Below are 27,711 nucleotides of genomic sequence, written 5' to 3'. Positions count from 1 at the left end.
CTTAAGGACTTTTGCCTCTTGTTTTCATTTTTGAAATTTTCTGGACGCTAAACCTCGGTTCTTTTAGTAATAATCACGACAGTTGTGCAAGAGTAGCAGAATATGATACGCTAGCCATGGCTGGCAAAGACACGCCGAGGCGATCGCACTCGCTTCGCCATTGCTACCCGCTGTGCGTCAAATTTGTGCCGCCTGCGGTCTTCGCTTGCATAGGCTTATGGTTCTTCTGCTTTCTTGTGAACCATTCCGCTCCAACTACACCGCAAGAGGCAGCGACAAATCCATCTTCTGCAGGGCAGCATCGCATAAGCTCAGCCACTGCAGAACCTAAACCTGCTGCGGGCATTTCCACGCCAGAGGGAAAAATTGAGCGAGAATGTGATCTATCTGCAGGAAGATGGATCCGGGATGAGCACCGAAGGAAGGCTTACGAGGCGAGTTGCCGGGACATCTTCAAAGGGTGGAACTGCCTGCGAAACAATAAGTCTAACTCCGCGGGCCTCCTCACTTGGCGATGGCAGCCTTGGACATGTGACTTGCCCCGGCTCAATGCAAACCTCTTTCTGGAGCATTTCAGGCATCAGCGCATTGGTAAATGCATTTTCTCAAAATATCAGAAGATCATAATGTTATGATTAAGATAGGTGCTTACTGGATAAAAGGGCACTTTTATATGCATTTGCTCGAAATCTCAGAGGATCATACTTATGATTAAGATAGGTGCTTACCGTAGAAAAGGTAGCAAGTAACTGAGGCAGTACTGCCATAGTTTCTATAAAGAAAACCATGCAAATACATCTCTCTGCTTTCTTGGTGTTTCAAGTTATGCTATCGAATAAAAACAAGGTTTGAGGGGGCAAAGGCTCGAGAGTCAAAGCATGGTGCCTGGCCCCTGTTCCTTGATGGATCCAAAATGTTAGTAGCCAACTGCCTTGAAGTGATTGGTTTGATTTACACCTAAACAAATGGTCCCTTTTTCCTGTGCTGCTTGGAATTCCCTCTTCAGTTCTAAGTCTCAGACTATGAACTCAGCTTGGGTCCAACGTCATGTAACAGACTAAACCATAGCTACACAGATATATTAAATGCAATGGTAACTCATCATGCAATAGACACGGATAGCTTGCCATGCAAGGGGTCTAAGCTAAGCTCCTACACACACCATGATTGTAGCCTACTCCTTGAAAAAGTTCCAAGTGCCAACCCCCCAATCTAGAGACCATCATACTTTATATGTTATACAATAAATAGCTCTCTAGCCCTCACGTAGGTACCCCTAGTGGTCCTCTACAAACCATTCCTACCTTCTTTCGTCCTTGAAATTTGCATACAGAAAAAATGATAATGGATAGTGGATACAAAAAGAGGCTATTGCTCAACCAAGACTTAAGATTCTAAGGTGGTCACTTGGAAGGCCCACTAGGGTTACTTTTTTTTTTGCAAATAAAATGTGGCTGATTATATTACTCAAAGAAAATGATTACAACAGAGTGCTCATGCTCGACAGACTAGCTGGAGTTGAAACACAAATACATCATGATTATAGGCCTCTCAGGGCGGTCTGGGGGGAATGGGGGCAAGAAGCCATGGAGGGGGGGGGGGGGTATATCGCCATTTGGGGCTGGCTGGCTGCTTGCATCACAAAGAACAGGTCCTGGCCGCCCCAGGTATGCATAAAGTGGCCACGGAGCTCCCGGAGAGCCTTGGACTCGCCCTGCACCTGATCCCAACGGTCGCAGAGGGAGTGGATGATGGAGGTCCAGAGCTCAACTAGGGTTGCCTGTGCTGAAAGTCTCTCTTCGCCAAAAGTCTCCTGACACTGTGCCTTCTAGATATGCCATCTAGTAAGACTCCCTATGATCTCCCATACCTCAGAGCGGTCTGTTGTGGGCTCCAGTACGTAGCGGATGGGTAAAGCCTCCAACCCGACCCCACTGCGCATGATCCTACCTCAATGATGAATATCGTGTCCTGCATCCCGACCTCATACAGAAGGTGACGGCCCTGGCTGACTGCTTGTCAGCAGAAGGCACCCCAGGAGGAGCAAGGTCCATCTACTAGCACCACCGGATGGACCAAACTACTATTTCTTCTTTCAGTCCTCTCACTCAGGGGATTGGACGACGACACAGATAGAGGAGGAGTTGAAGAGTCAGGTGGCGGACCACATCTCCCAGTGGATGGGGAAAGAAGGACAAGCACTGTTTGCACAGCAATGGCCTGTTAGCATGATGGACATTAGCTGGTGGGTTGGTGCCGAGGTCCCACACTTGAGCATTATCTTTCGAGCCCCTCCACAATGGAGGGCTCTGAGGGATGTGATCGAGTGGCCCCTGGCACAGGCGGCCCGTTTCTACCAGTGCACGGAGTCACGACTCTCAGCGTGACTGATAGATGCACTGATTGTACCACCTGGAGCATCTATCACCCCTATGGTCCAGTCGAGGGCCACCATAGGGGACTGGAGTTTGTCGTCCATACCTGCAGCAAAGCGTACTTGCATGCCCCATAGTTTCTCATTCTCATCAGCAGCTTCCACACCAAACAGATGTCTGTTCGGTCAGTCGCAGGTTTTCCCATTAGCTTACACCTTGCATCCTGGAATGTGAATAGCCTCCACTACAATGGGGCACATGGATCCAGGAAGTTGATTGTTCGGCAGGAGCTGCAGCTTGCCCTTGTCGGATGGATCGACATTTTACTTTTACAGGAGCACAAGCTCACCCCCTCCCAGGCCTAGCGGGTAGGGAAGGTACTCTCAGGAAGCTCGCACACTTACTGGGAGCATGCCATAGGCGCCCACGGCAGGAGTGGAGGCGTATGCACCTCTATTGGCCGGAGTCTCACCGCCAGCGTACGAGACCACGGGACAATAGTGGCAGGGAGGGTTCTATGGATCAGACCGGATATTGGGGACTCGTGCTTGGGAGTCCTCAACGTCTATGCCCCTACAGAGGTTAGGGCACGTAGCAGGTTCTGGGTGGAGATCACGGATGGATTCCCAGAGGTCGACTCCCACTAGGGTTACTAGTATTAGAATTTGTAAGTTGCCTTGTTACTTGGGAACCATGGATGCCTCTCAATTATGCTAGGCTTGTTGTTTAGATCCCAAATTAATAGTATACATGTGGAAGAAGTATCATGATATGTAGGTCTCTTGGGTCCTAAGTACCCTTGCATATTGTTATTTCACATTGGACCTGCTGCCGGATCTAATGTTGTGACTACATACTCTTGTAACCCTCTAAAAGCTATCAAGCTAAAAAAGATTCATTAACATTAATATGTCAATGAGCTAATTTTAAACCACCCCAAAACTCAAAATGCTACAAAGTTTCCATGTCTCATAAGTAAACACATAAACTTTGGTTGGTTTCTTATCTATAAATAGGTGGGCTGCATAACAACTTGCTAGTGTATGATTTCTACTATGCTATCAAGCTCTTCTTTAGCTTGGTTATGTGATTAATCGTGTCGTACAGCTTGTGTTTGTTGGTTAAGACCTACCTCAACCTACACATGCCATGATGGACTGGAGCAACCAAATGATGGGCCTTAAATAGGCCGAGGAGAAGAGAAAAAGAGATCAATTGGCATGTTCACATTATGTTGATTGGGAGGTCTTGTCGGTTGCCACATGGTAACTATGTTGGATAGACTCCCCCTTTGCTCGTCCAGTGTCACAAGGATGTCATGAGGATGTGAAATTTTGTTACTTTGCTTAGCATTTGATTAAAGAGTTTATCAAATGTGCAAATGCATTGCACATGAGAGGTGTAGGTCAATTATTTCACAATGTGGGACCTAGGATCCCAAGATATCAGTGATGCCAAAGGCAAAATTTACAACAAGGTATATCTGGTAGGTACTAGGTGGTAGTTGGTGTTAGAATTTGGCTTGACCATTAGTGTCAATAGTGACACTAGAAAATTATCTTTAATTAATTGATTAATGCTAATTTCGAGGCTAATAAGTACTTAAGATTACTTGGGTGATAAATTGGTCTAGCCAATTTAATTATCGATCAAGTAGATTATTTTTCTAAGCCATAAATAATCATTAAATTAGTTTTTAGAAGTAATGTTGGATTATAATTTGTTAATATTGAAAAATAGATTGGGAAGGTTGCCAGTTGGCAAAATTTGCCTATGCAAGTGAGGTAAGGCTATTTGGAGGCTATGAGAGAGAGAGAGAGAGAGAGAGAGAGAGAGAGAGAGAGAGAGAGAGAGAGAGAGAATATATATTAAGTTTGATTAGATTGAAAAGAGGCTTGCAAGCGTTAACTATTAGGGGGCAATTCTAGCAAGTTAGAGAAGCCTAAGAACCATGCAATAGCTGCAAGAGAGCTCTAATAGCGAGGCAATAGTGGTAGGACAATAGGCAACATCATTTGGAGGGGCTCTGGTAGTAAGTGATTGTTGTTTGGGTTGGTATAGTAGGGCAGTAACCATGGTAACCATGAAACATGTTTCGTTGGTAATGAAATGCGAAATGCTTGAAACACTTGAAATGTTTCATTGAAATATGAAACATTTTGAGTGAAACGATTGGTTGAAATAAGATTTTTAAATGGAAAACAATTGTTTTTCTTGCTTTTTTGAGAGTTTTTAGATGCTCTACATATAGGATAGACATCATTTATTGATATGAAAGAATTTGCATGGTATAAGAGTGTAAGTTGCAACTACTTGGTTAAAAAGAAAACTATCTAAAATATGTATTCAATCATTTAAGGAAAGGATTGGAAAACAATCGCACAATGTAGGGAATTAAGAGTTGCAAATAGATGCTTTGTTTTGTGAATAGGAGGGTCACATGGCTAAGGATTGTCTCAATAGGTAGGAAGTTTGAAATTAGAAAATTATAGAGATCCCAAGGGAAAGAAGACCAAAACATTTGTCATTTTGGTGCTTGATGTTGTTAGTGATCAGCCCAATGATGATGCATATTGAGTTATGTAGAGGATGGTGCAAAATCAAAGATCAACACGAATTAATCTTCTTTGATAATGGGGCATGAGTCAACTTTATCTCCATGGACATAGCAGCCTGTCTAGACATTAGAGAGAATGAGATGGGACCCATGGAAGAAGTTGATATGGTACATTGAGGCCATGTATAGCCCATCCCATCGCTCATTAAGAAGCTTTGCTTGTACATTCAAGGATATGTGGTCAGTGAAGAGTTTTTCATTGCATCCTTCTGTTAGCAGTCATGTTTGTCATGCCTTGTCATCTCTTGCTTGTGAGCCTCAGTCTGAGTCAGACAAGGACTTTAGGAGCTCTGACTTGTCTATCACTTGTTTTGACGGAGGAGGTAGCTCATTCTAGAGCACTCAGTTTATTGCATTTCAGTGCATTTTCTCCTCTAGTCAGGATTTTATGTGCATTTCCCGGGGCAGTTTCTGCATTCTTCAGCTTGCCTCACCTGCTGGACATTGTCCACCCTTTCTGGGATTTTTCTGAGCATTCCTGGCATTTTTACTAGCATTAAATGCTGGTCGGATCACCATTAAATGCTGGTCGGACATATTTATGGCCTCAAATTTCAGGTCGGCCAGTTTTTGGGTTTTTTGGCTATTTATAGCCATTTCCCACTTGGCAGTCAGTTGTATTATCATCTTCCCTCCTTCTTTGGCAGGTGCACACTCCGACTCCGTCATCTTCCTCCGTCTTCGGTGCTGCCGTCATCATCAGCCTGATCTGGTGTCCTCATTGACGCTTCGGGCTGCGTGCAGGGACTGATCAGTCAATTTCAGTGTATTCAGCATTCATTTCAGTCAGTGCAGATTTTCTTCCTTCATTCCCTGCTTTCTCTCTCTCCTCCTCTGTGTTCGTGTTCTTCCGTTGCGCACTCTCACACCTTCGAGGGTAGCAATGTCTTGCTTGGTATACCTTGGTGCCATCAGGTGCATCCAATGATTGATTCACATGCTAAAGCGTTCACTATTCAGCATAAGGACAAGGCCCATACTTTGAATGTAAAATCGAAAGGGGATCTTGCCCTTATTGTGTTGGTTGCTATCATTTTTAAAGTGATGAAAAGTCACCTTTTAACATACTTGATTTTCACTAAGGATAAGGTTGATAATGACAATGTTGGGAACATATCTAAGTTAGAAAAGGATTGTATGTCATTTTTGAAAATGTATGTTGATTGCTTTTCTTATTTATTTTTGGGATAGCGATATTAAAAGGTCGAAAGATCATGGCATAGATCTTGTCCTTCATAGTAGCCCTCCTAATAAGCCACACTACAGGGTAAGTACAGCCCAACAAGAGGAGACGATAAGTTAGGTAAATGAGTTGTTAGAAAAAGGACAGATTTAGCCGAACTCATATCCCTTTTGTTCTCTAGTGCCTTTGATTCAAAAAAAAGGATGGATCATGGTGTATGTACATTGACTATTGTGCTTTGAATAAAATCATGATAAAGAATCGAAGTTTCTTTTCATATCTTTTGGACTTATAAATGCTCTTGCCACATTTAATCAAATGATGGATCACATCTTTAGGTCAAATAGGGGATTTGTGGGCACCTTCTAGGAAGCATTTGGACATTGTGCTCAATGAGTTATGCAAGTAGATGTTGGTTATAAATGATAAGCAGTGTGAGTTTTTCTTGCATGAGATCTAGTTTTTGGGATATATTATATCACTAACAGCATTTGTATGGATTTTATAAAAGTTGAGGCAATACACTTATGGTATATTTGAAGAATGAGCATAAGATCCACATTTTCTTAGGTTTATGTTTCTATTATAGGAAGTATGTTTCTATTATAGGAAATCCACAGCCGCTCATTGAGATTGGTCCCCCCTTGGAAGGGATGGAGAATATGAAGGAACCATTGGAAGAGAGGGTGGGGGATGGGAAGAAATTTGAAGAAAAGAAGTGCCCAAGTAGGATGGGTGTAGCAATAGACAATTGCCTTGGAGGACCTTGCATAAGAGAAGCGGAATGGAGCCTATTAAGTCTGCTCTCTTGTCAACTTGTTGCAATAACAGCCCCTGTAAAAGAATCCTCAATACAAATGGCTTACTCAGTGAAGACAACTTGGGTACCAAATCTAGTAAGGCCATAAACTGAGAGGAGTGGAAAGCCTAAGTTCGAAACATAAAGGACCTATGAAAGGGAGCTTGACTGTTATGGGAGCACTAGATCGTGTTCAAGAGACTAGACTAGATGCAAGATTTGTTATAAGAATTCTGATTTCAAGATAATTCCACATAGGGGCACAAGGTACATTGGTATAGAAAATCCCACAACTCGAAACCATAGGTATAGATAACAAGACTCTATAGGATATAAAGGATCCCACAACCTAGGATTGTAGGTATGAATATAAGATATCAGAATTACAAGATCTCCCTCGAGGAGGATGAACAAGATACAAGACTGTACGAGACAAGATTTCGTACTATGAGATTACAAGGTGACAAGATAACAAGAGTATAATGGAAGACAAGACAAGACTATATACCATGACTAGACAAGAACTAGTACTGGAACTCGAAGTTACTTACTTGGAGGTCTCGACTCCTTGAGCTCCTAAGACTAGCATTGGCAAGATTGAGGAGCTCTATGGTGAGCCTCTACTTTTATAGGTGTTGGAGAGTAGCTAAAGATATTCTAGAATGTTTCATGATGACATTATCGATGATGAAAGTGATAACATGTCATATCTTCTAGAAGGTTCTATGATGACATCGCAAGGGTGGGTTCATATGGTTGGCTTGAGGATGTCCTATAAAGGGTGTATTCACGTGGGGTGTGGATTTATATAGCATGAGTAAGAATTAATCCGTACACTTGATCATGGCATGTTTGTGACATCACCTCCTTCTCTAGCGATGAGTTTCACGAGAAGCTGCTTGGTGGTTTGGTCCAAGTTTTGTTGGATTCTTGTTGTGAAATTCTTTAACTTTGAGAGATGCTCTTTAGAGATATTTTGTAGGTTTCCAAGTGTGAACATTGATGTCATATCCTTTTCAATAAATAAGGTATTTCAATCGACCCCAGGAGATCCTTGAGTCTAAGATATGCTCAACCTCAAATTCTTCATGATCTTTAATTTATACAAGTGGTGGGGAATTAGATCTCTTTCCTCCCAGTTGTGAGCTATGGTATGGCTTAAACAATGAAACATGGAAGATTGGGTGGATCTTCATGGTGTTGGGGAGTTGGAGTCGGTAAGCAACTAGATTGATTTGGATTATGATAGTGAAGGGCCCAAATCTTTGGTGGTCTAGCCTAGTGGAGAGCCTTGTTGTTTGGAGGTTATGCCTGAGTAAACATACTTTATCACTGACTTTGTATATTGGATGTTAGAGACGATGCTGGTCCGCATAGTGCTTGTACTGATTCTAAGCCTTTTGGATTTGTTGCTTGAGTTCTTGGTGTATATCTGCCAGGTGTTGAGCTTTATCTTGGGCGGCAGGGTTCTTTACTTGATTGGAGAGATGTACATCTGTCCTTGGATGCTGACCATAGTTTGCGAAGAAAGGAGTTTGTTTGGTAGATGCATGGATACTATTATTATAAGCAAACTTTGCAAAGGGTAAGAGCTCAAACTAGTTATCCTGATGGTAGTTGATGGTGCAATAACAGAGATATTATTCCAAGACTTGATTTACCCATTTTGTTTGACCATTAATCTTTGGATGATTGGCCATGTATGTTTACAAAAAATAATATCCAAAAGATTAAAAATAGTCTAACTTGTCCAAAAATCCCATATTTTGGAACTATCCATACTATGGACACTAACACTAATGACTAATATGACATTGACTCTCTAGATTAATATTAAAGATGGTTTTTCACACTGTGTCCACATAGCGGCAAGACAACAGTAACCTAGTCAAGCTTGAGATTCATTCTTGCAAGCTAATCTCTATCTAAACTCAATATTTAGATGACAATGGTCAATGTCTAAAAGTTAGGGTCAATGTGCACTGGACAAGGAGGTTGCAAAGGCTCTTCCAAAAACTAGATATGAATTGGGAACCTCGATTGCTAATGATGTTGTTTGGGAGCCCATGTAATCTAAAAATGTATACGAGGAATAATTTAGTGATAGTTGCGCTTATGATGGTCTTGGTGGAAGATCTATTATAAAATCCACGGAGAGAGAAGACAATGATCGCGCTAAAATGAACAAGGGTTGTAGAAGGCCATGTAGTTTGTGACGAGGTACCTTGGCCCTGTCGCAAGTATCACATGATTTTATATATTCTTTAACTTTTTTCCACAGTTGGGGCCACCAAAAATATATTGAAATAAGCTCTAAGGTCTTATCAACTCCAAAGTGTCTTGTTGTTGGGGTGTCATGGCGTTGTTGGAGTACTTGGAGCCTCGACTTTCTTGGAGGGATGTAAAGTAGATCCTTACAGTATAACAATCCATTAGTTTCTTGAGACACAAACTTCGTTTCCTTTTCTCTCTTGATTTTTTCTCTTCACATTGTTGGCCAAGTCATCATGCAACAGGGCTTCATGGATTAACTGGATCAAGGTAGGGTCGTCTTGGTGACAATTGGAGATGGCTACTAGCTGGAGGTGCTCTAGCTTGAGTAGTGTTGCTTGTTGTTGATCAAAAGCTTCTTCTCCCTTCTTAGGTGCCAGGTAGGATCTTCTTGATAAAGCATTTGATTGGCATTGTTGGTATCCTGGGAGATAGGTAATGACAAAGTCAAACCTAGATAAGGAGTTACTCCAGTGGGATTGTCTTCAATTGAGGATGCGTGTTGTCATAAAATATTTTAGATTTTTGTGATCTGTATAGACGATAACTTTATGGGTTGCACCCTCTAGTTGACGACGCCAAGTATCAAAGGCATCTAGAATGGCAATGAGTTCTTTGTCATGGATCTCATAGTTTATATTTGGAGGAGAGAACTACTGTGAGTGGAATGCAATTGGATGCATATGCTCCATGTTGGGACAAGATGGCTCCTAAGGCATAGTTTGATGCATTGGTCTCCAAGAAAGATGGCTTGGTAGGATTTGGGTGGACTAGGATTGGGGTAGTGGTGAAAGTGGTCTTGAGGGTTTAGAAGGCCTTCTCGGCTTCTGGGGTGCATGAGAACTTTGAGTTTTCTGTGAGTTTGGTGAGTGGTGTGACTAGCTTTGAGTAATCCTTGATAAATATCATGTAGAAGTTGGCAAAGCCAAGGAAGCATTGGACATCGTGGACACGTGGGTGTTTGCCAGTCAAGAATAGTCTTGATCTTCTTGGGGTCCATGAAGATTCCTCTCTGGGAGACATTGTACCTCAAGAATTTCACTTCTGTCCGATGGAAGAAATACTTTTCAAGTTTTGTATATAGTTTTTTTTCTCTGAGCTTTTTCAAAACTAATTTTACATGGTGCTCATGCTCCTTTGGATCTTTTGAGAATATCAAGATATCATCCAAGTATATTACTACAAAATCATCTAGATACTCTTGGAAGATATCATTCATTATATGTTGGAATACTGCAGGAGCATTGGTGAGACCGGATGGCATAACAACATACTCAAAGCGACCATACCTTGTGTGGAAGGTTGTTTTCCATTCGTCCCCTTCTCTGATCCATAGAAGATTGTTAGTCCCTCATAGATCAATCTTTGTGAAGATCTCGGCTTTTTCAAGGCATTCCAAGAGCTTTTGTATCAACGACAAAAGGGTATCAATTCTTGATTGTTATCTTGTTGAGTCCTTGATAATCCACACACATTCAAAGTGACCTGTTTTTCTTCTTCACAAACAGAATTGGGGCTCCAACATGAGACTTTGAGTGCCTAATGAATCCCTTGGCTAAGTTCTCATCAATGTTTTTGCGTAGCTCAACTAGTTCATAAGGGGATAGCCTATAGATGGGTCCAAAAGGTGATTGAGCCCCCTCATGGAGTCCTATAGCACAATCATATGGTCGGTGTTCAGATATAAGATCTACATTCTTTTCTTCAAAGACATCTTGGAAATGTTGATATTGGCTTGGTAGCTTGACTGACTCATCCTTACTAGATTCTTGAGCTAGTATATGATATATCATGTAGGCCGGTTCTTATCTTGCTGTGCGCATAAAGGCTTTGGCTCCTAGATATACTGACTTTCCTTGATTTTTACGACATGTAATCTTTTGCTTAACTCAATCAATTTCTGGATTATGTTTCTTTAGCCAAGGCATCCCAAGGATGCTTGGATTTGTGGGATTGAATATGACATTAAAGCATATACGAGATTTGTGATTGCCAAGAGTTATCATGAGTGGTTAGGTCAGGTTTCCTTCATAATATCTCTAGATGCTAGAGGTCTTCCATCCACGACTTCAGCTGGTGCAAGATTGGTCTTTTGGAGTATTGGAATTTGGTATCTATTCACAAAACCATCATTAATGAAACATGTAGAGGCCTCGGAGTTGAGTAGGGCTTTGAGGGAAAGGGTCTTTCTTGGCGGGATCATCTGGATTGTGACAAGGAAAGTTTCCATGGGTGTGGTTGGGATCAAGAGACCCTTTCTTAGATCAAGGTCCGCTTATACGGTCTCATTTACAATCGGACATTCTTGTTTTCTTGCTTGAGGATGGTTTCAACAACTCTTGGGGTTCTTGCTCTCATATTTGGGTAATTTAGGGTGATGTGTCTAAGGTTTTCACAATATAGGCATAGATGATTCTCTCTTCATCTTTGCTTTTCTTGTGGGATCAATGGTTAGAATTTGGTATTATCTATTTTCATCAGTTCAGGCTTGGTTTATTCTCTGATTGGGACTGTGTTCCATTGTTGAGGCCTTAATTTTTCTCGCTTTTCTTGCTTCCTCTTGAACAATCTATTATCACACTGGATGGCTTGCATGATATAATTGTTGAGTGTTTTTATCTTAGGCATAGTGAGCAGGAGATCCTTGATGTCATCACGAAGATCCCATCTGAATTGGCTGATAAAATACTCCTCATGCCAAGTGAGGTCATAGATTAATTGCCTAAATTCAGATGCATAAGCAAAGGCAGGGGGGTTACCTTGTCGTAGCTTTTGAAATTTTGTTTTTGCTACTCGACGAGTGTTTGCATCTTCAAATGTGGAAGTGAGCATGTAAAGAAATGCCTCATAGTTATGAAGTATTGGCATATTCTTTTCCAAGATTGGAGCGAACCGTGATAAAGCTTGACCACAAAGCAGAGTTCCGATTAATCCTACCTTGGAAGCATCATTTGGATACCTATCCGTTTGCATGCAGATTTAGAGCTTTACTTGTTATAGTGTCACCATTGAACTTCTCTAGCATGCTGATCTTGGGTTCTCTTGTTGGTAGTTGATAAACACGCGGAATCATTTGATCACTTCCTCTGCTGTTCTGCAAGTCTTAAATTTGGTCTTGCATCTCTTGAAGCGCAAGGCCTAGATGCATAGGGTGTTCTATTTGAAGTTGCGCTTGTCGTTCATTCAAGTCTTGAATTTGTTGTTAGAGGTTTTGAAGGGAGGCCATGATTCTTTCAAGGGTCGCTTCCATGGTGCTCAGTAAGGCTAGAAAGTAGTCTTGTCAAACTGTTATGGGAGCACTAGGCTGTGCTCGAGAGACTAGACTAGATGCAAGATTTGTTACAAGAATTTTGATTACAATATAATTCCACATAGGAGAAGAGTGTGAGAGGAATCACTCAGGAAATGTGTGGATCAATCGAGGTGTGTGCAACTATTCAATGGTGAAGAGTCGAGAGATGGGTGTGTACTAGTGTGGTAGACAAAGAATAAAAGAATGTATTTATACTTAGGGCAGGGTACACTTACACCTGCAAGGATGTGTTTACATGTGTAAATTAATATATACACGGAAGTAGCGTAAGGCCCTTTACACCCAACAACCTCTCACTTAAAGGTCCTAAGCGAACGTTTAACCAACTCCCACTAGTCGAATGGAATGCTCATGTTGAGCCTTTGCAAGACTTTTAGTGAGACTATCTGCAGGGTTATTCTGTATTTTGATCTTAGTCAGTGTGACTAGACCATCATCCAGAACCTATCTGATAAAGTGATACTGCATATCAATATGTTTGGTACATGCATGTAACATGGCATTCTTAGCTAGGCATACAAGACTTTGGCTATCATATCCAATGAGAGGTGTTTTGATGGGCAGCCCAAAATCCTTGACCAAATAACCAAGCCAAATAGCTTCTTTCAAAGCTTCAATGGCTGAAATATATTCAGTCTCAGTGGGAAAGTGCTACTATCTTTTGGAATCTAGAGCACTAGGAAACTGCCCCACCAGTCAAGGTGAATATGTACCCGCTAGTAGACTTGCGAGTATCCAAGTCACCTATCATGTCTGCATCACAATATCCCTGTAGACCTAACATACCCTTTCCATAGCAAATGCATTTTCTTTGTGTGCCCTTAAGGTATTGGAAGTTGCATTTCAATGCTTCCCAATGTGCTTTGCCAGGATTTGACATAAACCTGCTTACAACTCCAATTGCATGAGCAATGTTAGGTCTAGTGGCAACCATAGTATACATGAGTGAACCACAAGCTGAAGCATAAGGAACACCCTTCATAGAGGTGGCTGCCTTATCATCTTTTGGGCAATCTGCTTTGCTAAGCTTAAGGTATGGTGGTAAAGGAATACGAAGTGGCTTAGCATTTGCCATAGAAAAACGATCAAGAACTTTGCTGATGTACTTTTCCTGTGAGGGAAACAAGAGCTGTTGCTCTTTATCTCTTGTCACGCGCATGCCCAAGATGTGTTCAATTGGACCCAAATCCTTCATGGAAAAGGTTGAATTCAACTGTCTTTTCAATGCATTAACGTGGCTTTTATGCTTACTAGCAATAAGCATATCATTCACATAAAGCAGCAGTATTATAAGGCTTCCATCATCAACCTTTTTTATATATAAGCAGTGATTTGCATTGCTTCTTTTAAACCCATGTGAAAGCATGAAGGCATCAAACTTTTTATACCACTGTCTAGGAGCTTGTTTCAAACCATACAAGCTTCTCTTGAGCCTACACACTAAGTGCTTCTTTCCTAGCATAACAAAGCCTTTTGGTTGTTTCATGTACAGCTCTTCTTCTACATCACCATGCAGGAATGTAGTTCTAACATCCATTTGATCAAGTTCAAGATCCATATATGCTACGATAGCAAACAATATCCGAAGAGTGGTCATTTTGACAGCAGGTGAAAAGACTTCCTAAAAGTCAATCCCCTCTTTCTATGTATAGCCCTTAGCCACAAGCCTAGCTTTGTATTTGGGTTTGCCATCCATATACTTGATTTTATAGACCCATTTGTTAGGAATAGCTTTCCTATCTTTGGGCAATGGAACCGAATCCCGAGTATCATCTTGATACAATGACTTCATTTCTTCTTGCATAGCTAGCTCCCACTTTTTCTTTAACTCACATGATAATGTCTCTTTATATGTGAGAGGTTCACCCTCATTTGTGAGCAAAATGCTGTCCAAAGAGGGATCAAATCTCTGTATAGGTCTCTTGACACGTGTAGATCTTCTCATCCAATGATCTGTGTTACGGAGGGAGAGAGAGAGAGAAAGCAGAAAATAAGGAAGAGAAATCTGCACTGACTGAAATGAATGCTGAATACACTGAAATGGACTGATCAGTCCCTGCACGCAGCCCACAGCGTCAGTGAGGGCACCAGATCAGGCTGATGATGATGGCAGCACCACCACGGGGGAGAAGGAGTGTCGGAATCTGCAAGAAGACAAGTGACCAAGTGGGGAGGGGGGACTGCCCATAAATAGGCAAAGGACAAACCCTAACCCTAACCCTAAAATGGGCGCAAACCCTAAAAATGCCCTAAAATGGGCGCCCCACAACAGTGACCAAAAAGTGGCCGGGTAGCCAGTGGCTGCCCACTAAAAGAGACCAAAAAGAAATACACATCCTAAGACAGCCAGTCAAGAGTGACTAGCCTCCCCCATCATAACACATGACAGACATGTCAGAGCTCCTAATGTCCTCGTCTGACTCAGACTGAGGCTCACAGGCAGGAGATGACAAGGCATGACAAACATGACTGCTAACACCTCCTCTCAGATCCTGGATGTGGCTGAAGGCCGAAGAGGAAATAGATCCTGGGGTGGCAAGAGGAATGCCAATGTCGATGAAGTCCATCGATGTAGACTGCCGCTGAAGGAGCTCCTCACGATCCTGGGAACCCCCCTCTAAAACACTAGGGGCCAGGGAATCCACAGCCGCATCACCGATATCGTCCCCCTCTGAAAGGGATGGGGGGTACGAGGGAACCACCGGAGGAGAGGGTGGGGGATGGGAAGGAACCTGTGGAAAAGAGGGTGCACAAGTGGAAACGGGTGTAGCAATAGACAACTGCCTCGGAGGTCCCTGCATAAGAGAAGGGGAATGGAGCCTATAAAGCCCGCTCTCCTGCCAACCTGTAGATAAGACAGCTCCTGTAAAAGAATTCTCAATAACAACGGCATGGTCGGTGAAGATCACTCGTGTGCCAAGCCTTGTAAGGCCATAAACTGAGAGGAGGGGAAGGCCCAAATCCGGAACATGTAGGGCCTGTGAAAAGGAGCTCGAAGGTTGGTCGGTAAACAAAGGCAATGTGCCAACACCACTAATAGGCACCGATAAAATGTCACCAACAGTGACTGAACCCTCTGATGGACGGAGATCCTGTAACAAATCACCTCGGGGAGTCATATGACTCGAAGCACCATTGTCCACTAACCAAGGCTGCGCAGAAGACACTGCAGCCACCGAAGAAGGATCCTCCTCCAAAGCATGGATATGAAGGAACACTGACTCATGGGTAACAGCTGGTGTAGAGGTAGAAGAAGGCTCCGATGTAGATCCATCCTTCGCTCCCGGACGAAGGTGAGGGTACTTCTTCCAGCATTTCTCCTTTGGATGTGTCCCTTTCCCACAATGTGGGCACTTCGGTCTCTCTGAATCTGAGTCAGAGCCTGAAGAACTGTCCTTCTTCGTAGCCTTTGACTTCTTCTTCTTCTTCTTCTGTCCTCCCGAACCTGCAACAAAGGCTCTAGTGGAGTCGGATCCACTAGCACTAACCTCTCTGAGTCGCTCGTCATGCTCCAAGACAAGCGGGGATAGCTCCTCCCATAGAAGTTGGGCACGGGTCCTCGATGTAAGAAGGCTGGTGTAGAAGACATCAAACCGAGGCGATGGCAGCTGAGTCAAGAGAATCATAGCTATGTCTTCAGAAGATATCGTCCGACCGAGGGATGCAAGCTCATCCCTCATATCCTGTAATTTGTTGATGTGGTCCTTCATGGAAGGACTATCATCAATAGTGAGCATCCGCAACTTCTTTTCGAGAGATATCTGGTGGGCAAACGTCTTCTGTTGATAGAGAGACGCGAGCTTTCTCCACACGTCTGCTGCAGTCTTCAACCTGTGAACATGAACAAGGACAGAATCCTGCAAACTCAGAAAGAGGAAAGATGTGGCTCTAGAATTGAGCCGATCCCATAAGGCTGCACGATCCATAGATGTCCCATCTACGGCATCCACCTTAGGCCGGGGAATAGGAACAGAAACAAGCTCCCAAAGATCAAAGGAGTCCAAGATACACTCCACCTTGTAGGACCACAGAGAAAAGTTGGAGCCATCCAACCGGTCCTCTTTGGGCAGCTGAGGAAGTACGGGTACCTGTACAGGGGGTACCAAAGGCTGCATCTTCGGCCCACTGGAAGGGGCTCGCCGAGATACATGAATAGAAGGGGGACGGGAAAGAGGAATAGACTCCGGACGATGGTCCTCGTAATAGAAATCACGCATCCGTTCAGATGAGTGTCGAGACAAAAGCTCGTCATCTGAGTCATCAAAGCCCGTAAACTGATGAGAAAACATCTTTGATATCTGCAAACACCAAAACACAAGGGAAGGTTGCTGGTGCCGAAACACAAACACCAGAAGCTCTTGAGCTGGCCGCCTTGCACAGAACGCAAGGATGATGTCAAACGCAAATGCTAACGATGCAATCACCACAGAAAAACAGCCTCCTGCCTCAAAACGCCAGTAAGGAAGATGTCGCCCAGCTGTTGGGGAGGCCGCCTGGCTGAAAACGCAAGCAGGAAGAGGTTGTTGATGACGTGGCAGCCACTGGAGAAGGCGCCAGCAGCAAACGCAAATGATTGGGACCTCCTAGAAGGGCCGCCTTGGCTGTTAAGGATGACGCCAGCAGCAAACGCAAAGATGTGACACCAAAACAGGCCGCCTTGATCAAGAAGATGGTGCAGAAGGTGACGTCTCAGCTGTTGGAGACGTCTTGACCAGCAAACGCAAAGTTGTGGGTGTTCTCCCGCGTAAATCTCAGCTCCGTGTACTCTCCTTCGGCTCTGATACCATGTGAGAGTGCGCTGCGGAAGAGGGAATACGAACACGGAGGGAGAGAGAGAGAGAAAGCAGAAAATAAGGAAGAGAAATCTGCACTGACTGAAATGAATGCTGAATACACTGAAATGGACTGATCAGTCCCTGCACGCAGCCCACAGCGTCAGTGAGGGCACCAGATCAGGCTGATGATGATGGCAGCACCACCACGGGGGAGAAGGAGTGTCGGAATCTGCAAGAAGACAAGTGACCAAGTGGGGAGGGGGGCTGCCCATAAATAGGCAAAGGACAAACCCTAACCCTAACCCTAAAATGGGCGCAAACCCTAAAAATGCCCTAAAATGGGCGCCCCACAACAGTGACCAAAAAGTGGCCGGGCAGCCAATGGCTGCCCACTAAAAGAGGCCAAAAAGAAATACACATCCTAAGACTGCTAGTCAAGAGTGACTAGCCTTCCCCATCATAACACATGACAGACATGTCAGAGCTCCTAATGTCCTCGTCTGACTCAGACTGAGGCTCACAGGCAGGAGATGACAAGGCATGACAAACATGATTGCTAACACCTGTGAGCCTCAGTTTGAGTCAGACGAGGACATTAGGAGCTCTGACATGTCTGTCATGTGTTATGATGGGGGAGGCTAGTCACTCTTGACTGGTTGTCTTAGGATGTGTATTTCTTTTTGGCCTCTTTTAGTGGGCAGTCACTGGCTGCCCGGCCACTTTTTGGTCACTGTTGTGGGGCGCCCATTTTAGGGCATTTTTAGGGTTTGCGCCCATTTTAGGGTTTGCGTACATTTTAGGGTTAGGGTTAGGGTTTGTCCGTTGCCTATTTATAGGCAGCCCCCCTCCCCACTTGATCACTTGTCTTCTTGCAGATTCCGACACTCCTTCTCCCCCGTGGTGGTGCTGGCATCATCATCAGCCTGATCCGGTGCCCTCACTGACGCTTCGGGCTGCGTGCAGGGACTGATCAGTCCATTTCAGTGTATTCAGCATTCATTTCAGTCTTTTCGAGAGATATCCGGTGGGCAAACGTCTTCTATTGATAGAGAGACGCGAGCTTTCTCCACACGTCCGCTGCAATCTTCAACCTGTGAACATGAACAAGGACAGAATCCTGCAAACTCAGAAAGAGGAAAGATCGGGCTCTAGAATTGAGCCGATCCCATAAGGCTGCACAATCCATAGATGTCCCATCTGCGGGATCCACCTTCGGCCGGGGAATAGGAACAGAAACAAGCTCCCAAAGATCGAAGGAGTCCAAGATACACTCCACCTTGCAGGACCATAGAGAAAAGTTGGAGCCATCCAACCGGTCCTCTTTGGGCAGCTGAGGAAGTACAGGTACCTTTACAGGGGGTACCAAAGGTTGCATCGTCGGCCCACTGGAAGGGGATCGCCGAGATACATGAATAGAAGGGGGACGGGAAAGAGGAATAGACTCCGGACGACGGTCCTCGTGATAGAAATCACGCCTCCATTCAGATGAGTGTCGAGACAAAAGCTCGTCATCTGAGTCATCAAAGCCCGTAAAGTGATGAGAAGACATCTTCGATATCTGCAAACACCAAAACACAACAAGGGAAGGTTGCCGGTGCCGAAACACAAATACCAGAAGCTCTTGAGCTGGCCGCCTTGCACAGAACGCAAGGATGATGTCAAACGCAAATGCTAACGATGCAGTCACCACAGAAAAACAGCCTCCTGCCTCAAAACGCAGCCTGGGAATAGGTCGCCAACAGGAAAAGAGCCGCCTGAAGATGGAACAACAGCCAGAACAGCAAGGCGCAGGCTGGAGGAGTGTCGCCAGACTTTGAACGCAGCCACAGAAGCTGAAAACGCAGCTTGGTGGAGTGTCGCCCAGCTAGAGGAGGACCGCCCAGGCTGAAAACGCAGATTTGGGGATGACGCCAGCAGCAAACGCAAATAGGTTGACACCAAAACAGGCCGCCTTGATCAAGGAGATGGTGCAGAAGGTGACGCCTCAGCTGTTGGAGACGTCTGGACCAGCAAACGCAAGGTTGTGGGTGTTCTCCCGCGTAAAACTCAGAAAGAGGACCGGTTGGATGGCTCCAACTTTTCTCTATGGTCCTGCAAGGTGGAGTGTATCTTGGACTCCTTCGATCTTTGGGAGCTTGTTTCTGTTCCTATTCCCCGGCCTAAGGTGGATCCCGCAGATGGGACATCTATGGATCGTGCAGCCTTATGGGATCGGCTTAATTCTAGAGCCAGATCTTTCCTCTTTCTGAGTTTGCAGGATTCTGTCCTTGTTCATGTTCACAGGTTGAAGACTGCAGCAGACGTGTGGAGAAAGCTTGCGTCTCTCTATCAACAGAAGACGTTTGCCCACCGGATATCTCTTGAAAAGAAGTTGCGGATGCTCGCTATTGATGATAGCCCTTCCATGAAGGACCACATCAACAGATTACAGGATATGAGGGATGAGCTTGCATCCCTCGGTCGGACGATATCTTCTGAAGACATGGCTATGATTCTTTTGACTCAGTTGCCATCGCCTCGGTTTGATGTCTTCTACACCAGCCTTCTTACATCGAGGACCCGTGAGAAGCTTCTATGGGAGGAGCTATCCCCGCTTGTCTTGGAGCATGACGAGCGACTCAGAGAGGTCAGTGCTAGTGGATCTGACTCCACTAGAGCCTTTGTTGCAGGTTCGGGAGGACAGAAGAAAAAGAAGAAGAAGTCAAAGGCTACGAAGAAGGACAGTTCTTCAGGCTCTGACTCAGATTCAGAGAGACCGAAGTGCCCACATTGTGGGAAAGGGACACATCCAGAGGAGAAATGCTGGAAGAAGTACCCTCACCTTCGTCCGGGAGCGAAGGATGGATCTACATCGGAGCCTTCTTCTACCTCTACACCAGCTGTTACCCATGAGTCAGTGTTCCTTCATATCCATGCTTTGGAGGAGGATCCTTCTTCTGTGGCTGCAGTGTCTTCTACGCAGCCTTGGTTAGTGGACAGTGGTGCTTCGAGTCATATGACTCCCCGAGGTGATTTGTTACAGGATCTCCGTCCATCAGAGGGTTCAGTCACTGTTGGTGACATTTTATCGGTGCCTATTAGTGGTGTTGGCACATTGCCTTTGTTTACCGACCAACCTTCGAGCTCCTTTTCACAGGCCCTACATGTTCCGGATTTGGGCCTTCCCCTCCTCTCAGTTTATGGCCTTACAAGGCTTGGCACACGAGTGATCTTCACCGACCATGCCGTTGTTATTGAGAATTCTTTTACAGGAGCTGTCTTATCTACAGGTTGGCAGGAGAGCGGGCTTTATAGGCTCCATTCCCCTTCTCTTATGCAGGGACCTCCGAGGCAGTTGTCTATTGCTACACCCGTTTCCACTTGTGCACCCTCTTTTCCACAGGTTCCTTCCCATCCCCCTCCCTCTCCTCCGGTGGTTCCCTCGTACCCCCCATCCCTTTCAGAGGGGGACAATATCGGTGATGCGGCTGTGGATTCCCTGGCCCCTAGTGTTTTAGAGGGGGTTCCCAGGATCGTGAGGAGCTCCTTCAGCGGCAGTCTACATCGATGGACTTCATCGACATTGGCATTCCTCTTGCCACCCCAGGATCTATTTCCTCTTCGGCCTTCAGCCACATCCAGGATCTGAGAGGGGGTGTTAGCAGTCATGTTTGTCATGCCTTGTCATCTCCTGCCTGTGAGCCTCAGTCTGAGTCAGACGAGGACATTAGGAGCTCTGACATGTCTGTCATGTGTTATGATGGGGGAGGCTAGTCACTCTTGACTGGCTGTCTTAGGATGTGTATTTCTTTTTGGCCTCTTTTAGTGGGCAGGCACTGGCTACCCGGCCACTTTTTGGTCACTGTTGTGGGGCGCCCATTTTAGGGCATTTTTAGGGTTTGAGCCCATTTTAGGGTTAGGGTTAGGGTTTGTCCTTTGCCTATTTATAGGCAGCCCCCCTCCCCACTTGATCACTTGTCTTCTTGCAGATTCTGACACTCCTCCCCCGTGGTGGTGCTGCCATCATCATCAGCCTGATCTGGTGCCCTCACTGACGCTTCGGGCTGCGTGCAGGGACTGATCAGTCCATTTCAGTGTATTCAACATTCATTTCAGTCAGTGCAGATTTCTCTTCCTTATTTTCTGCTTTCTCTCTCTCTCTCTCCCTCCGTGTTTGTATTTCCTCTTCCGCAGCGCACTCTCACATGGTATCAGAGCCGAAGGAGAGTACACGGAGCTGAGTTTTACGTGGGAGAACACCCATAACTTTGCGTTTGCTGGTCAAGACGTCTTCAACAGCTGAGGCGTCACCTTCTGCACCATCTTCTTGATCAAGGCGGCCTGTTTTGGTGTCACATCTTTGCGTTTGCTGCTGGCGTCATCCCCAACAGCCAAGGCGGCCCTTCCAGGAGGTCCCAAATATTTGTGTTTGCTGCTGGCGCCTTCTCCAGTGGCTGCCACGTCATCAACAACCTCTTCCTGCTTGCGTTTTCAGCCAGGCGGGCTCCCCAACAGCTGGGCGACATCTTCCTTACTGGCGTTTTGAGGCAGGAGGCTGTTTTTTCTGTGGTGATTGCATCGTTAGATTTGCGTTTGACATCATCCTTGCGTTCTGTGCAAGGCGGCCAGCTCAGGAGCTTCTGGTGTTTGTGTTTTGGCACCGGCAACCTTCCCTTGTTGTGTTTTGGTGTTTGCAGATATCGAAGATGTCTTCTCATCAATTTACAGGCTTTGATGACTCAAATGACGAGCTTTTGTCTCAACACTCATCTGAACGGAGGCGTGATTTCTATCACGAGGACCGTCGTCCGGAGTCTATTCCTCTTTCCTGTCCCCCTTCTATTCATGTATCTCGGCGAGCCCCTTCCAGTGGGCCGAAGATGCAGCCTTTGGTACCCCCTGTACAGTTGCCCGTACTTCCTCAGCTGCCCAAAGAGGACCGGTTGGATGGCTCCAACTTTTCTCTATGGTCCTGCAAGGTGATGGCTGCAACAACCTAGACAATTGCTTGATCAGAGGTCTTTGGGTTTGCATAATGCAGAAAGAGTGATTTCAACATAGCTATGGAAGTGATGCTGTGTTGGAATGGAAACAAATGAGGAAAGTGCAAACATATGATACCAATGATGAAGAGCAACATAAATGTGACGAAAAACTTAAACTAGTGTAAAAAAAGGTTGGCACAAGAATAGCCCTTGCATAAGCTATAGTGTTATGTAGCAACATTTAGGGTGTAAAGATATGCTAGGATTTGCTCAAAGAAGATAGAATGTACAAACATGGCTGAAACACAATAACTCATGTAGTAATAATGCAATAAATGCAAATCCTAAACACAAAATGCAAAAACACAAACACAAAGAGAGAAGAAAGAGAACTCTAAAGTGAATGAATTAATGTTGTAAATGAATGAGAAAATGTATAGAATGCTCTAGGGCAGAGCTGTCCAATAGCCTATGGCTCTCATGGGAGTGGGTTGAGGGAGATGTCAATGTGTGTCGTCGAGTGGAGATGGACCTTGAGTGCAGTAACCACTAGTTAGGTTGTAGGAGCCGGTGCCCTACTAGCCTTTGGTCAATTTCAGCCATTGTCAGCCTTTAGCTATTCTTGCCATCACATGTACGGCCGTGTTTTGCTTCTGTCATCATTTTCATTCAGTTGTTGTTGCAAGGCTATACATTGCGTGTGTTTTGCTTTTTCAAGCTGCATGTAGTGCTACATCTTGCATCCAACCTGCAGTCTTATTGTTGTTCAGTTGCCAGATATCATCATGTTGTAGTCAGCTAATCTTAACAGTGTTGCATTTGGCTTTTGTTTTCTGCTTTAGATTAGAAATTGGTGTATTTTCACTTTCTTGCTACCCTTGTAGCTGTCTTAGAGTCTTATCTTGTAAACGCGGGGAAGAATGTGAGAATGACAATTCTTTGAACTAACCAACTTAATTAACTTTCGCTATGAAAGTTAGAAGAGAGAGAGAGAGAGAGAGAGAGAGAGAGAGAGAGAGTCGATACTATGTTGAGAGGAAAACCGGTTCCTTTTCCTTTACAAGAATTTATTGAAACAAACTACGGGCATTGAGTGCTTGAACCATATACAAAAGGGCTGATTTGTTGCAATTCTGAAAATTAGGGTTTTTGGAATCCTAATTTATGCAAACTCCAGGTAGCAAGCCAATTTTCTTCTTTAGTGCTTGGATTAGATCAAGCTAAGTAGAAAGTGCTTCTTGAATGAGAGAGAGAAGAGAGTACAAAGCATGTGGTTGAAATTTTAGCATGAGAGCTTATTCCAAATGAAGAGAAAGACCTCCAATATATAGATGTGGGACTTGGGTACTTAAAAGTCGAAAATAGAGATTACAAATGATAAGTTTTTGCTGAAAATAACAAATGTAGGGACACTTGTCTCTTCAAAGTGACACATGTTCTATTCTAGATGCCACATGTTACTTGAAGCTTCCAAACCTTCTACTCTAAAGTTCTCTCAAATGATTAAGAATTTTGAGATAGTTGTTGAAAAACTATTCCTTACGAAAATTTGGAGCCTTTGACATGAACAAAATTTCCATTCGAGCAACTTCCAAAAATAGTAATGTCCTAAATTTTAGGAATCACCAAATTTAGATTCCGGAGAGCTTCAGGTTCACCAATTCATAGTTTGTTTCTTTGATCATGAGCATCTGATTTCACTTTCTGAAACCACTCAATATATGTGTTTCTAGTCAATGTGAATATCAAAGTATAAAAGTCTCAGTCATTTTGAGCTTTTTGGTCATTTTTACCGCCCGATTAAACTTTTAATTTCTCTTGGGCATTTTGTCAATGACAACTCGAGTATAATTTTAGGGCGTTTTGGCCATTGGCCATCCTTAAATAGAAAAATGAACATTTAATCATATTTTGAAACACTCACATAATAGAAATTGCCTTTCTAAGTACATGAGCATCAAATTAATTTGAATTATCGAGCCAATCTGTCTTGGTAGCTATTTATATACAAAAGGTTGGATACATATCCTCATAATTTGGCACTTGGAGGCTGGGATCTGTTTTGGAGGACCACGCTTTCCTTAGCATGATACCATAAGAGAGTGTAACTGTTGGAAAAACCTCTGCTACAACCTGATCGGACTGCCTGGATGCAAAATGTAGCAAGATTCAGCCATACAGGCATGGAGGACCAATGCACCAAGCAGGCAAAGTCACTTGGGACTGAGTCATTGGCACATGAATATGCGGTCACACTCAGCCACACGACTGCAATATCTGGTTAGAAAGGGACTGTATATTTATAAGCTTGTTTGACTCTCGTATGGCATTCTACAACTTTCCTTCAACTGTTCAGAAGTGCTCTAAATGACCTAACACTCTTTGACTTCCCCACTCAAATTAAGCAAAGCAAAAATATTTGGAGAGCTTTTTTGATTCTAGTTGTGCTACCTTCTTGCATCTCATTCTGTACATTTGAAAGTATTCTTTCAATGAAGGTTTTAAATGACTTAAAGCTCTTGACTTTAGTCCCTGTTCAAGTGCAATAAGGTTAACTGTAAGTCTATGCAAAACTTCAATTGGGTACAAGGAACTGATGATGTTTGGAGGGTGAAGGGTCATCTAGCCTGGCCAAGTGCACCACAAACTTAGTTGTGTCTGATCCACCTAACAGGGGAGACCTTTCCAATTCTTATCTTTTCAGTCTTGTCCACAGGGACCAAATGCCAATGGGCATGCGTGGCTCTCTCTGTTTCTATGTTAGGCTTCTACCAAAAATTCCATTAACGATGGTTGAAGCTAAAAATTTGGATGAAATGACTAAAGCAGTAATGGTACAATTTCAAAGATTTTGCTCTTGAAAAAATCTGCTTTTCATATGTGAATGGAACTAAGAGTAGTGTAGAAGTAATTGGTTCAATTTTGATGAATTTGCACTAGGAAAAATTTGCTGAGACTCACACTTTCTGCTTTTGGCCTGTTTCCATATCTGAAAATCTTAACCTGTTATTTTCTGTTGTCCTAACCCGGTCATTAGTTTTGCAGGTTTTGTTGGCGATTCCTTGAATAGAAACATGTATGTCTCACTTCTATGCTCTTTGAAGCAAGTCTCTACCCAAGTCAAGAAATTTCGCCCAGCAGGAGCAGACAAAGCAGTGACATTTCTGGATTATAATGTTACTGTGGCATATCACCGCACAAACTTGTTGGCTCGATACAGCCGGTGAGTACTAGCTTGCAACACAGGTACATGTTTGTTTTTTGTGAAATTTCAGAGTGCTTGAGGTTTAATAGCTAAAGTTGTGCCAAACCAAAATTGTCTGCCAAACTGAAGCATTAGTGTGAGTCAGTTACTGACTTCACATGTTAAAGATATAGTTGTTCCCACAAGGGCCCTGGGGCGTTGGGGGAGAAAAAGTGTGTGTATTCTTTTCCATAGGCCTACATGCAGGAGGCTGGGGTTGTGACTATGTCATAGATATGTCTGGGACAAAGTAGAGAACCTACTGCAGCCATTACAATTGGTGCTTTTTCTTTATCAAAGAATGGCTGGAGTGTTGCTTCCAATAACTGTACATTGATCTGAAATACACAAATGTGAGAGTTTCATAAAAGGAGTTGCAAGAAACTGCACAAGAGTCATGTTTGGGGGTCAAATAGGTGACCACACCACACAGTAACTCTCCAGAGATGTTCGGCTTCTCTTCATCACAGCTATCTAGCGAATAGGGAATCACCTAGGATGCAAAAAAAAATCGAATTTGAAGCTTTGAACAACAATGAACCAGTGTTGTAAAGCTCGGTACTAAAGGATTTTCTTGTAATTCCCCTTCTGCTTGTGATCTGAAGTTCTGAGAGAATATTAAGATCTATCACTTTCTACAACCAAAGGTGTATGGTTGGGATTCTGTACCTAGTTTATGAAGTAGAGGGTAAGGTCTTAGGAAACTTTCAAAGCTGATCTGGCTTTTGCAGGTGGGAGGCTAAGGCCAAGGGAGGAGCCCTTGAGAGTCGAGGATATACCGTGGGGTTCAGAGTGGATGTAGATGTGCCACAAAGCACCTGGACAGAGGCTCCTCACTTCCACAATGTACTGATTCTCAGCACTGGTCACTGGTAAAACCGTCATCATTTTGTAGTGAATCCTAGTCCATGCATGTGTTTGTGAATGCTTAAATATCAAATGTAACAGTTTTGATCAGACCATAGTAAATGGGGAGGATATCTGCTGCAGAATACCATCTTGAAGATGTGTGCTTTGAGAAGACTTGACCAGTTTGTCTGCAGTACTTCCAGTGGTTGATTGTGTTGTTGCTCAATTTATGTCAGGTGGTGGGCTCCGGATAAATTTAATCCTGTTAGTTCACCTATGCTCTTCTTTCAGAATGGAGAACCGATCATACCTACCAAGTCACCTGAGGAAGGCTTTGATTTGGTTCTTAAAAACATGGTACTGTGATAATGAGCACAAAAAGTACTGATCTATTAAGAAGATCCATCAGTCCCATTTCATATTCTTATGTACATGCATATGGGTCCGATTTGTTTGTTCTAAATACAGAGTACCGAGTACAAGAGTTAATTTTACATGTTTTTTTGTGGGATTCTGTTTACAGCTGGAGTATGTAGAGAAAGAGATGCCAGCAGAGGGGTTGAAATTTTTGCGCACGCAGTCACCCCGGCATTTTGAAGGTGGTGATTGGAACGAAGGGGGTATATGTCATCGCCCTAAACCGCTGACAGTAAATGAGGTATTGTAAGCACTTGTTAAGCCTGCCTGAAGTTTTTTGCACTTACTCGAGGTGTTTTGTATCAGTAATCAGGAGTTTAAACCTCTGGCATCAGGTGGATACGTTCTTTTCTGTAGAGAATCAAGGTCCCAATATTGAAATGAGCTTAGTGAACTGGCATTTGGAGAAGGCTGTCAAAGAATCAAGCTTCAAACTCTTGAATATTTCTTATATGAGCTCATTCAGAGCAGATGCACACCCATCAAGTTCTGGAGGAAAGTTGCATGAAGACTGCATGCACTGGTGTCTTCCGGGCATTACTGATGTTTGGAATGACATGCTTGTACTGCTGCTTATCCAGCACAAACAAGAAGCACCGAGAACTAAAAAACAACACATGCTTCTATGAAAAGCTTTCAGATCGCTGTCTGCCTTGCAAGAATGGCATGAGTGTTTTCTTTTAAGTTTTCATATAGTTTAATGGTTGTTATTCTTTTAAAACTTATTGAGAGGAAGGAAAGATGCCATGGCTTGTGTTGCTAGACTGCCAGTTTCTCTGCCAGTTTCTCAACCTACACCCTGCTCTCTTCAGTTTTTCAGGGCTCACCTTGGTAAGTTCATTGTTTTCTCCATTGGTAGGATGGAGTAATGGAACTATGGTTGATGCAACACATTTGAGAAGCT

General features: G+C 43.9%; 1 protein-coding gene across 3 annotated transcripts; it reads left to right on the top strand.

Moving 5' to 3' along the window:
• On the top strand, positions 1-27,711 carry TBL13 (TRICHOME BIREFRINGENCE-LIKE 13). Of its 3 annotated transcripts, none has more exons than XM_087698479.1 (6): positions 6-591; positions 25,343-25,520; positions 26,273-26,387; positions 26,682-26,747; positions 26,914-27,048; positions 27,143-27,708. In XM_087698479.1, the coding sequence occupies exons 1-6, from the start codon at positions 117-119 to the stop codon at positions 27,434-27,436; spliced, it is 1,263 nt and encodes a 420-aa protein (XP_087554605.1). In that variant the 5' UTR covers positions 6-116; the 3' UTR covers positions 27,437-27,708. The 3 variants fall into 3 exon arrangements, with proteins under 3 accessions (XP_087554606.1, XP_087554605.1, XP_087554604.1); XM_087698478.1 differs by having other exon boundaries at positions 11-591; positions 26,273-26,413; positions 26,627-26,747; positions 27,143-27,698; XM_087698480.1 differs by lacking the exon at positions 26,682-26,747 and having other exon boundaries at positions 1-591; positions 27,143-27,711.

The sequence above is a fragment of the Lygodium microphyllum genome, chromosome 18 (genome assembly GCF_053477565.2).
Source record: "Lygodium microphyllum isolate KBCC chromosome 18, Lygodium_microphyllum_v1.1.10, whole genome shotgun sequence".
Classification (NCBI taxonomy): domain Eukaryota; kingdom Viridiplantae; phylum Streptophyta; class Polypodiopsida; order Schizaeales; family Lygodiaceae; genus Lygodium; species Lygodium microphyllum.
Note: the sequence above shows the minus strand (reverse complement) of the source record. Positions and strands in the feature narration are given on the sequence as shown.

Coding starts and splice junctions, on each gene's coding strand:
- TBL13 (XM_087698478.1), top strand. CDS start 117: ATGGCTGGCAAAGACACGCCGAGGCGATCGCACTCGCTTCGCCATTGC. Junction 592..25,342: donor TTTCAGGCATCAGCGCATTG/GTAAATGCATTT, acceptor TTAGTTTTGCAG/GTTTTGTTGGCGATTCCTTG. Junction 25,521..26,272: donor TTGTTGGCTCGATACAGCCG/GTGAGTACTAGC, acceptor TGGCTTTTGCAG/GTGGGAGGCTAAGGCCAAGG.